Source organism: Punica granatum, chromosome 2 (genome assembly GCF_007655135.1).
Source record: "Punica granatum isolate Tunisia-2019 chromosome 2, ASM765513v2, whole genome shotgun sequence".
Lineage (NCBI taxonomy): Eukaryota > Viridiplantae > Streptophyta > Magnoliopsida > Myrtales > Lythraceae > Punica > Punica granatum.
In genome coordinates this window covers 8,386,591-8,398,822 of record NC_045128.1, presented here as the reverse complement: position 1 = coordinate 8,398,822, position 12,232 = coordinate 8,386,591, and the positions used below count along the sequence as shown (strand labels likewise).

Here is a 12,232-nt window from a genome sequence, read left to right as displayed (position 1 = left end):
TAGGGCACAAATATGCCTAGAGTTGGGGGCTTTTTCAGCCCTAAATAAGGAAAATATTTCGAATTTTTAATTAGTCGTGAACTGCCATTATTAAAGTCAATACCATTAACAGTTCACATAAGCTTTTTTTGTTAGAAATGTTGGATGATCCCATGGCGTGCCAAACATGAAACCGTTTGCTAAGTTTGTGATTTTATTTGACAAAATTAAAAGTTCGTATTAAAATTAGAAAAAAAAAAGTTTGTGTTTTTTTTTTTGGGAATTTACCCAAAATGTTAAGAGTTCCACGCAATTTCATTACCAAATCCTTTTTCTATTTATAATCCAAGTAATTACTAGTTACATTTAATAATTTAAGCATGACGGCCGGTGGTGTTCATCCTCTTTGATTCTGGGAATTTTTTAAGACGAACACTGAGTCAGCTTCTAAATTGTACGGAGAGCTGGTTGGCGGCGGTTTAATTGTTTTCTAATATTTAAGAAAAGAGATTGCAGATATTTTTCATTTTATATATAACACATAAAGAAATAGACCACTTACAAGTCTCTTTTTTGTTTTTTGAAAATTGTTCTATGAATACCTTTTCTCTCGAATATAGCCTGCCCTCATTTTCTTTTAATGATCCTAATTAATCATTTTGTCCTCTTTGTTATCTTAATTATTTGATATAATCAGTCCTTCTAATATGTATCTTAATTGACCCACTAATATCCATTAAATTTTTGGGAATGAAATAAAATGCATTACTTCAGATAATAATAAAATAAAAATAATATTAGCCATAACTAACATCCTGATTGGTTGATTTGGGGTAACAATAATTCTTCCTTTCAAGCCCTTCCAAATAGCTTGCCCCCATAAGAAATTACCTACAAATGAATGTCAACTAACCTTTATTTTTATAAGCTACCTCTCTTATCAGCCTTGGAACATCTGTCTTGTCGTATTTATCCTCTAAAATAGAGAAAAAAAAAAGATTAGATATATTCCCAAGTTGTTATCACAAACAAAACAAATGTGCCAATCAAAGTGACTAGTATAATACCACTGGGGCGTGTTGATTAAAGGGATTTGGTCCATAGTCCTTTTAAATAAAAATTTTGTTTGAGTATGTAAACGGAGAAAATTTACACTAGCTAATAGAAGTTTACTATACTCGAATTCAATTAGTTGGGATCTATGAAACTTCATAATAACAGAGTTCTCACCCAAAAAGGAAAAAAAAAGTGAGTGACGTAATTCTTCCAAAGGAGACTTAGAAATCTTATCCATGCGCTGGAGGTTCTTATTGATAATGGGCGGTCCGAGAGCATTTCAGATAGACCAACAGGTTTAGAGTGAGTATCCCAACAGGCCACGAGTGTTTACACACACATAAATCATGCTTGAATTTCAGGGAAAAAAAAGAGTTTTCGTCTTAATGATACCATTATAGTTTTCTTAAAAAATAGAGTTTTTTTAGTGTACAATCACACTTTCCCTAAACTCCGGAGTTTTATCTGACATAACTATATCCTCCCCTACAGACATTCCTAATTTTTCAAAGAGCTCTTACCTTATGAGAACTGTAGTTGCACAAGGAAGACTCAAACTCGAGACTTTAAAACTATCTCAAGCGTCAATCACCATAAGACTGTCAGGCCTCGATGGTCTTAATAACAAGAATAACGATTATATCACGTGGCAATATCACAAGTCAATATAGGGTTCCAATTCCTCTTGATTTTTAGAATTATCATAGAAAGCGTGTTGTTGACAAAAATAGATTTCTTATGTGTCTCGTGACACAATGTCATATGATATATCCATTATATACACAATACCTTCTTCCCAATAACACCATTAATAGGCTAATATATATATATATATATTTGTATGGATATCAATTAGATCAAGATATAAAAACTGCATTAATCTACCTTCCCAATAACACTTTTATTGCTTGACCATGTACAACTTGACCTGACTGAAATCTAAGGACCCCCAGATCTCCCATGCATTCATCTTTTTCCATTATTTATTCTCTTGCTCGAGTTTCGGAAGTTGTCATTCATTGAGATAAAAATGCTTAATTATACAGATTTACCAATGGCTAAAAATTGGGAGACTGTGGCTAATTGAGAAGTGAAGGAGTGGAGGACGACTTAGGCTGTGGGGAAGGGAATTAAGTTTGTAGTTTGTATGATTTGTTTTATATGCATTTCATTATATTAAAAATTACATTTGAGGTGTCTCATGACAAAATATTGACTGCATCATAAATAAGCGTAATATAAGGACCAAAATATAAAAAGCTTTGTAAACTTAAAGATGTAATATAAATCAAACGAAAGGTCGGTATCAAGACTAAAGGCTAGAAATATAGGACTATTCATATAATTTTCTCTAATTTGAATGAGTCACTTTTGTACGGAAAAATAATGAATCAATTGGGAATCAAACCTCGCCCACAAATTATAAAATTTGACGCAAGAAAAGAAAAAGGGAAAAAAAAAAAAGAGTTGTTTGGTTTTTCGTTCACAATGATGACCTATGAACCTCGTAGGATATAAAAGAAGGAAAGATAAAGAAAATGAAATAGTTCACCAATGAGAATTCAATTGAGAACCTTTTGATTTTGAATTAATGATTAGTGTCATCGCATATGGTTTTCACATTTATGATAGTTGCCGATTCGATTGATATTACCAATAGGAATTCTATAGTGAAGATCAATTATGATAATTATTCGAGTGATTAGTATAAAGTCCCTAGTTTCATGTATTTGAATTGGTGCTTCCTCACATCACGTAGCGAGATAGGATTTCCTAATAACTTCTCAAAACAAAGAATCTAGATAATGTCAATCTAATCGGGAAATTGTTGAGTTTGTTTTCTTTTAATAACTAAATACCAAACCTTATATTAAAAGTGAGCTGAATGGAAGGACCAAAAAGGAAAAAAATTGTCAACTTACATGAAAGATGAAAATAATCTAAATTTAAGGTTGGGTTAAATCAGAAATAAAATTATTTAATTATAGTTATTATATCAATTCTTTCTCACCACATTATTGTAAATTTATATTACCATCCAAAATCTGTCTCAAAAATTGGGGAATCACTCGGGAATCAAACCTCGCCCTCGATGCATAAAACTCTGATGTAAGAATTCGTTACTTTCCTTGAATAACGAAATTAGAGCATTTTAGTCTACCAAAAAAAATTAAAGCATTTTACAATAGTACCCAATTATTAATCGAGTTGTCGTACATATAAGTCATGTTGGACGGCTAATTTGCAAATTCTTATGTCACATCGAGTTGTTGTACATATAAGTCATGTTAGATGGCTCATTTCCAAATCCTTACGTCAAAAAAGTGGATTGTATATCAAATAATATGGATAAGAAAATCCAGTGCCACAACTGTATGCTGAATGTTGGTTGTGGCAAGCTCATCAATTGCTTTAAATAATTTCAACGAAATCATTAAACAAGGCAACCAATTAGAATGGTCCAACATAAAAGACTAAAGAAATGTAAAAATATCGTAAAAGATGGTTAGTTAAAAAGAATATAAACGAAAGGGAGGCTAGCTAGCTAAAAGTAATCAATTTATGCAAGCCCTTGACTTTAACCAAGTGGGAATAGAGAAGGACGTGGCTTCACTATCCTTCCTATACGGCTCTGTACTTTTCATTTCACAGGACAGGGACAAAACTAATCTATCTATATCTATAAATAATCACGGCGCGAGCGTATTGTAGTTAGTAAATTATATTCAGTGTAAATGAATTTCACATGCAGTGAAGACATTTAAAATTCACCAACGAAAATATCTTGTGAGCGGGCATAGATCACGTTGCGATGAGGATTATTATTATCACTATATAAACGGAGCACAACCGACAAAAATTAAACAAATAAACTATAGCCTCCAATGATGCCAACTTGGCACTCTTCCTCGTCCGTACGTCCTTGCAGCCTCTCTGGTTTTATTCAACAGTTTCAATGTCAAGGCAAAGCTCAACCGGAAGCAGTGAGCTTTTCTCGTCTCCTTGTCTCTCTCTCAAGCCTTGACCAGGGAGTTCCAATCTTAATGGTGGGTTTGATTTTAAAGTTAAAGTAAGTTTGATTTTGATTTTGATTTTGATTGTGGGAAAGGACAAATAAAATGAGATTATAAATTTGATTTGGGAAACGTGTATTTTTATTGTGTAGTGTGTTAAGTTAAAATCAAAATCATGATTCTAAAATCAAACTTACAAATCAAACGGGGCCATATGTCATAAGATTGACCTCTTAAAACAGTCTCGTACAAGTCCTAAAACCTTCTTTAAATCCCTCGAAAGTTACAAGGCTCTTCCTTAAACCCGAGCTCAGAAGAGGAAGTCCACCAAAGAGTCGTAAAAAAATGGGTGACAATATCTTTGGTTGAGGACCAACCAAGTCGCGTTTTAATCGGAGCTATTAATTGCTCGTGTGCTATTCATATAGTTACCACAGCTTAAAGCCTTTATTCTGTCATCGAGGCCGCCGGGTAAGAGATGACGTATGAGCAGCCACAGCTGGTGAAGATGGAATCGAGGAAGAAGTTGATGATGATGGAGAGGAGAAAAGCCTCTTCCATGAGGGAACAAGAGGGGCCTGAGACTTGACTCAGTATATGTTTAGAGATTATTTTCTGCTCACTTTTCATATACAAAGTCGTCACCCTTAAAATTACGCGTTGAAGCAATTTGTAGGGAATATACGTATAGCAAGCAATAAGTGGGGGGTGTCTCTGTGTGTGTGTGTCAAAATAACATATAGAAAAAACGACTCTGTGCTTAGGCCAAACATGACTGTTTTGGTATATTGTCATGTATTATCAGTTTTGTCCTAGCTTATTTAAACACACACAGAAAAATATATAGCCGGAGTAATTAATATTTTCTCAATTATTTGCAGATGATTCGAGAGTCCTTGATCGCGAGGATGCTAAACTTGGTGGTTCTAGATCTGCACTCGAATCAACTGAGGTCCGTTCCCAACTCGATTGGTTGTCTGTCAAAGCTCAAAGTCTTGAATGTAGCTGGAAACAATCAGGAATTGCTTCGAAGACCACAGAGAATTGCAGGCGATCACAAAGTTGCTATCGATCTTGCACAGTTCGTGTGTGCGACGATGATCTCATCTAATTGTATTTTTAAGTTTTTCACATCTGCTTTTGTCACAAGTTTTCCTTAGTTGGTTTTTTCTGCTACGGATCCCTGGAAGAACGAAATGTCAACTTCAACCGGCTGGTCAAGCTCCCCGACACCATGGGGTTCGAGTTCATCAACATCAACCTCAAGAAGCTAATGGTCGGGTCCAGCAAGCCTGTGCGTATGCCTCAGTCCACCGGACATTTAACTTCCCTGCGCCACCTTTGATGTCAGCTTGAACTGGCTGCAGGCGCTCCCAGAGAACCTCGAGAATCTGGCGGAAAACAAAGAAGACGTGGTGGATCGGGAAGTTGGCGAAGTATGGCGCGTTCAACTCAAGGTGTACTACTGCTTATGGAAAAGGTAAAGAGAGGAAAAGAGCCACAATTCTCGACGGTAGTCATTCTGTAAATTACACTTCATCGAGGAACTTCTCATTTCTCTCCCCGCGGCGGCTCTTCTCGCCGAACCATTGTTCTGCCAAATGAGGCGGGAAGGTGTGCACCTGGGTAGAGTGTTAGTATCATTCTTTTTTGTTTTATGTTATATGTAAATTTCCTAGTTTGTTCAAATGGATGACGGCTCCATCAAGAGGGGATACGGGAAGATAAAACAAAGGAGCATGTGAATCCCACGGGTGACCATCGAACACATAATTCCTAATCCTAAGTCGAGGACTATGCCATCACCACATCCCCTTTCTCCCGAGAAGCATCTAGCTAATGAGGTGAATACAATAGAGTGATTTATGTTCTAATTATTGGATTTTTTTTTTATAGACTTTCGACGTATCTCTATGTCCTCGTCGCTCGTCTCTATGACTTTACAATGTCTTTCTGTCACATCTTTAATGGATCACAACTTTGATGGAAATCTTTAATGGATCACATCTTTATTGGAAAGTTAAAGTTGTGCTAAATACTAAATAAATAAAAAAAGTGCAGCCATTCTTTTAATGTCCTCCAGTTCAAGTTATGTCTGATTGATTTACAACCCGTTTAACATCGACTTTGAATGAAGCGACGAGTAAATATCAATGTACTAGTAATAGCAAGCCTCCACTGGTTTCAGTCCCTGCAGATCTCAGTAACAAATCTATCCTCGCACTTACAGCCATTGTCATGGATCTGTGTAGCCAATGATAACATTTCTACCGCAAGGATTGAACACCTATTAGACTTTCGGAATGTACAAAGAAGCCCAGAGCATTTGGATACTGATGAGGACTGTTACCGAAAACCTGAAAGCTACTTGAAGAATCCCGGAACCAACCCATTTACCGTGTACCTTAACCTGCACTACCATATCTACCATGTTCCAAACTTCCAAGTCTCAAGCATTTGCTCAAGTAAAACACAGAGCGGTAGCTGCAAACATATTCTTTTACTCAGAATTCTTGAAGCAGTGATTCCCAAATCCACTCAATAAGTTTTGCTGATTAATTACAGAAAATATAGGGATTGCTATTTAAATCCTAACAACTTTCGACGACTTCATTGATCAATATGGAATGGGGTAAGGATGTTGGTCAATGTATTCAAAAGAAGAGAAGTACATACAGGTTGGCAGAAACAAAAATCTGACCCTGCAGCATTAAAGCAACAAAAACATGTCACAGTCGGAAATTGATATTGCATTTGGGCATACTTCAAACCAGTCCATTTAATACTACTGACCATAATCTGAAGATAGTAAAAGCACACAACCCCGTCCAGTATGTTCTGTCAAACCAAGCAGGGGGGGAGCACATCTATATAATCACTTGTCTCATCCAAAATTGTTCGCCGAGGACAAAATGAAAACCCAGAAAAGGAGCATATTACCAATAATAGCTGATTCTAATCACCTAAGATATGCTGGGATTTTGATGCGAAGGAAGAGCATAATCATCACATAAGCAAGAACAACAGAAAGAACCCCAGCAGTAGCATATGAGGACTTCACACTCTTTGCCCGGTTCTTGTCCAGAGCCATATCCATAAAGACGATTCCTATCCCACCGATTACAAACATGAACCCGGACGAGAGACCTGAGGGAGGTACAAAAATGTAGAATCAAAACCAATAATATGATTATATTGCTATGTACTTACAGAGTCTACTGGTTGACATAAGATGACCAAATGTAAGTTCTAGACACAAATGTAGTCTTGGCTACTCAAACGATGAAAAAAATTGAGTCATAAGTTCAACAAGCATAGCCCTTGCATAGATAATTCTCTTCGCAATCTGTAACTCACGGCCTCAAATTCACCAACCAAAATTTGACCCATAATCCTAAGTGGTTCATTTATATATTATAGACAAGAATTAAAAACTATTCTCATATCCAACATAAACTTTAGCAGTTAAAGATACGACAACTATCATCCACCCCAGATAATGATTTAACACAGAACGAATATCGACTCTTAGAATGCAACTCTTTCATCTCTCCTCATAATGTCTTGGCACTCGCACCATTTTGCTCCGTGAGACATTGCCCCCATTTCTAATATATCTTGGACATGCCAACTAAACACGAGCTGAATGACCGCAAAGCAGTCTTCCTTGCTGTTTTGCAATCAATTATCTTATCAAATCTAGCTACATTCCTAATGCATTCCATCTATTCACCGTTGCCATTGGACCTCATCTATGCACCGGACCAATCGCTTCTCTTGACATGCTGCAAGAATTAACTACAATACCAACTAAAGAATTATACATGGCTGCATTCTTTCATTGGCAGGTTCACAATGGAACTGGAATACCGAACGATTCCACCCAATCGAGCACTTTAAGCTCTTCCCACAAGCTAATCGCCCCAATTGGTGCAGCTTTCTGAAGCACCATAGAGCAATGGGACAAGCAAAAACAGGAATTGCGACAGAATCAGGGATACCTTCAATGATGTACTGCCCGTTGACTCTGCCGGGCAGGAACACGACCGGGCGGACGGATCCTGTGACGGGATCCTGGGAGGACCCGATCCCCGGGGGCTCGACGATGACGTCGTAGACGATTCCGGAGACGACCATGAAGTAGGTGAGGAGGATGAGGGCGTAGACGGTCATGGGGGAAGGGAGGGTTAGGGTTGGGAGCTTGAGGCGGAGGCGGGGCGGGCGGAGGAAGCTGTAGGGGAGGATACTGAGGATGTGGAAGACGGGGTCGATTAAGCCGGCTGCTCCGGCGGCGGATGACAGCGGATCTGAGGCGGAGGAGGGCGAGGCCTGGGTCTCCGGTTTTGGTGCCATTTTCCTCAGTTGGATTCAGTGACCTGTCCGAAGGAGAAGATGAGAGGCCGCAGCAGTGAATCCAGCTGAGTGGAGGGAGACGGGGTGTTTGGTTACAGATGTTAGAGTAACCCGATCCCGGCTGCTGGAATCTCATTTACTCTCCCAATTCCAGGATTGGTTTAAGCTTATATCCCGGATAGGCATAGCACTACATGCTCAGGTTCGGGCTTGCGCAAAAAGTCCAAAATCCAGGCCCAGGCCCATCTGTTTTACCTTGTGTCTGTTAAATTGTCACTTTTTTATTTTTATTTTTTTATAACGATGAGTTTATTCTTCCTGGTTCATGAACGCCCCACAATTAGGGAAACAGAGAGTTCAGTGCGGGCCGGTCCATGTGCGCCCACACCGAATTGCTCACACAAGCCTAATCCGCATTACCTATGAATGAATATGCAATTCTAATCCGCATCAAAAGGAGATCTAACACCCTAAAGTACGTGGATGCCATATATGTAATTCATGAAATAGATCTAAGATGTGCAAATGGATGGATCTATTCTCAGAAACTGACCATTTATTGCGATCTTGGTTAATTTAAAATGTGGAGCGGCCAAAACTGAAACTCATTCATGATTGACAGAGAAAGGTCGGATGCCCTCAGGAATAACCAGTGATCGTGTCTGGACTTCTTCTCTGGGACTTGGAAGACACTCGAAATAGCACTCGTACCTTAGACCTCATAAGCTTATTTACGAATTCGTTTTTTTAAGTTCAAGCTAATCTGGCCTAATAAATCCTAACTTGTGCCGTCTGCATTGTGATGCTAAAATTCGAAGCACAGAAGGATTTGCATAGAAGGATTTTCAGGATTTTAATTGGCAGTCGAATCCGCTTCCATCTTGATCTTTAATTTAATTTGCTTTCTATATATGTTTCCATAATTAATTTACCACAAAGACAGAACTCATAATCCCTTGTTAATGGATCATCTTTTTTTCAATTCCATGATAGCAGATCCGAACAAAACAATACTCGCTATAAAACACCCCTGCTCTTGCTTTTTCGTTCGGTCGGTGAAGGTAGGGTTTCATACTGTGAGCAGTTACATCCTCCCAAAATCCGGCAGTTTGAGATGACATAGCTACGTTTAAGGTCTTCCCACGGTTGTAACTAGCAATGCGCAGAACGATCTTATCTTAGATTCCCTGATGGGATGCGAAAAGCAAATCTAGGACACCACCCAAATCCTCATGATCACTAGGCTAGAGGGTCTTGATGACTATGCCGACCTGCCCGATCTATAGTTTGGTCATAACTAATAGGGTCCTCCTCCTACATAGTTCCCAGGTGGAGAGTACTCGCAAGTGATAATTGTACCCCCATTCTTGCAGATGATCCTGCTGCACCCAACATGTCGGGTCATGTTCCATACTACCTGCCAATAGTGCCAGCACATTTGTCCCGGCGATCGTAACTGTACCACTGTTTCTCCGGCACCCTATCATCTACGGCATCTTTGACACTCCAGTACCAGACCCTGGACCCCCAGTACAAGTTCTCTCCATACAGAGTGTTGTGTGAGTGAATGAGCTTACAGTCACCTTTCCTCTTATTCGAGTATGCTCGGGCATAAGCCACCCCAGGGGCTTCTTCCATGTGAGAGGCAGGATGCCGACGGCTCTCCTGGCTGCATTGTGGGCGTCAAGGGCTTCCTTTACCATGTTTATCTTATGTGAGGACTTGTGGACGTAAGTAAGGAAGCATGAGATTGAAAGTACTACGAACATGGAAGCGCCATGGAAGATTGAAAAGGATGACGACATGCTTTTGAAAAGCTATGAGAAGTCAGGAATAGGCACGTAAAAGATCGATCACTGGGTTCATATAGATAAAGAAAAGACCTGAGACCTCAAAATCTAAAAAGTAGCGTTTGAGCTAAGTTTCTCGATCTTTACAGATACAACGGATGCTTTTCATGATTGGGACTCGATCAGAACTATCATCAAGTCAATCACAACCTACAGTTTTTAATCCATGCTTTGCATACGCCTGGTCAATTTTCAATTGGATGATGATCATGAATTCTTGATTTAAATTCTGACTAATTTAGTCTTTGAAGTCTAAACTGTGATTATTAGAATTAATTTACATCAATGACGTTAATAATAACTTTCTTTTTTGGGTGAATAATAATCACTTTCTTAATTATAGACGTTTTATCCATTGGCTGCTTGTCAACTTAATCATCCCACGAAATGCTTCAAGTTTTCATGCGCTAGTTCCCACCTAGAAAATTTTTCTTAGTATGAAATCAAATAAAAAAAGCAAAATGGTTAACACCATAAAGTTTCTCTGATTTTTTTAGTAGAAAGTGTACTTGTAAGAGCGTCTCTCTTTAGAAAAAGGGTTCGATACAGTGACGCTGACTCTCAATCAATATAACGAAGAAGGACCGTGCTTTCTTATCAATGAGATCTTCATTATCCTCCCTGACCTACTGGGTATCTGACGCAGCATATACACGAGTAACCTATTACAGACCCGTTGATTCACGCACGAATACCGGAACTACGACCTTCTATATCTGTTGATTCTACGAACACCAGAAAATAGGCATTAAACTCGAATTGATCCAAGATTGGACAAAGCACGAAAGTTTTGAATTTTATTCATTGATGAAAAAAGACAACTGATTCAACCCTAGGATTTACACGTTTCTTAAATAGGGTTTAAAAAAATTTAAATTGCATAAAAAGAACTAAACTTTTATAAAATTGCAAAAACACCCTAATTAACAAAAAATTGCCTATTTGAAACTCTAAACGATGGAATTTGCCTTAAATATCGAAAAATCACAGTAAAGCGGTGTGTTTTGCTCCGGAGGCCGTTTCATTCGAAATAGGGTCGTCAGAACCTATTTTTCTCCAGGTACCGACTTGTCGGGTCTTTTGTCGCATCAGTATCCACAAAAGGAAGACTAACATAGGGTCCAATTGTTTGCAAATTAATGATGAAACCGTACCAATTCTACTTCATCATGAATTCACACAGTTTAACGATTGAATCGTTTTTTTTCAAATTTTACACTGCCCATGATGATTTACGGATCTATGGCACTATTTTCTGTACATAGGGCCTTTGCCCTATATAGTTCCCTGATGGATAGTACTCACATGTGATAAATGTATCCCCGCTCTTGCAGATGATTTTAGCGCAACCAACGTACTGGGTCATGCGCCACACAATCTGAGTGTAGTGCGAGCACTCTTGTCCCGTGCAGGTGTTCGTGGCGTGATGGTACCATTGCTTTTCTGCGACCCAGGTAGCTGTGGCATCCTTCGCACTCCACCGCCTGCCCTGGCCCCAGAACAAGTTCTCTCCAAACGCATAGCCAGGAGAGTGGATGAGCTTGCAGTCTGTGCGTCTTTGGTTCAAATAAACCCGGGCGTAAGTGGCCAGCTTCGTGTCCCATGATAGGGGCGGGACTCCGACTGCTTCCCTGGCAGCATTGTGGCCTTGGAGAAATTCCTGCATCAACTGTGTTCTATTCGCGGAGGCATGAGCACGATTTGGCAGGAAGCTCCAAATTGAAATTAATAATCTTATCAATATGGAAATGGCATTAGCAAATGAATACGATGAAGGCATATTTATTTCTGAAATATACAATTAAAAAGTGGGGATTGGCAAATAAAAGAACTATATAGACGGTCTTGCGAAAGATTGAAAGCTGATCTCGAGTGGTTTATTAGATAATCATAGATAGAAATAGGATCGAGCAATAGAGTATATATCGCTGACTATATATGATCTGTTTCGATGAGTTTGATAATTTTGGCATATCCCTT

At 38.7% G+C, this 12,232-nt stretch overlaps 2 protein-coding genes across 2 annotated transcripts; both read right to left on the bottom strand.

Moving 5' to 3' along the window:
• Positions 1 to 6,728: 6,728 nt before the first annotated feature.
• On the bottom strand, positions 6,729 to 8,457 carry LOC116198149 (oligosaccharyltransferase complex subunit ostc). Its single transcript, XM_031528501.1, has 2 exons — positions 8,051 to 8,457; positions 6,729 to 7,196 (listed from the first exon to the last, which is right to left on the bottom strand). The coding sequence occupies exons 1-2, from the start codon at positions 8,400 to 8,402 to the stop codon at positions 7,009 to 7,011; spliced, it is 540 nt and encodes a 179-aa protein (XP_031384361.1). The 5' UTR covers positions 8,403 to 8,457; the 3' UTR covers positions 6,729 to 7,008.
• Positions 8,458 to 9,815: 1,358 nt separating this feature from the next.
• Positions 9,816 to 11,918, bottom strand: LOC116193616 (pathogenesis-related protein PRMS-like). The gene is made up of 2 exons (XM_031522359.1): positions 11,611 to 11,918; positions 9,816 to 10,071 (listed from the first exon to the last, which is right to left on the bottom strand). The coding sequence occupies exons 1-2, from the start codon at positions 11,916 to 11,918 to the stop codon at positions 9,816 to 9,818; spliced, it is 564 nt and encodes a 187-aa protein (XP_031378219.1).
• Positions 11,919 to 12,232: the final 314 nt, after the last annotated feature.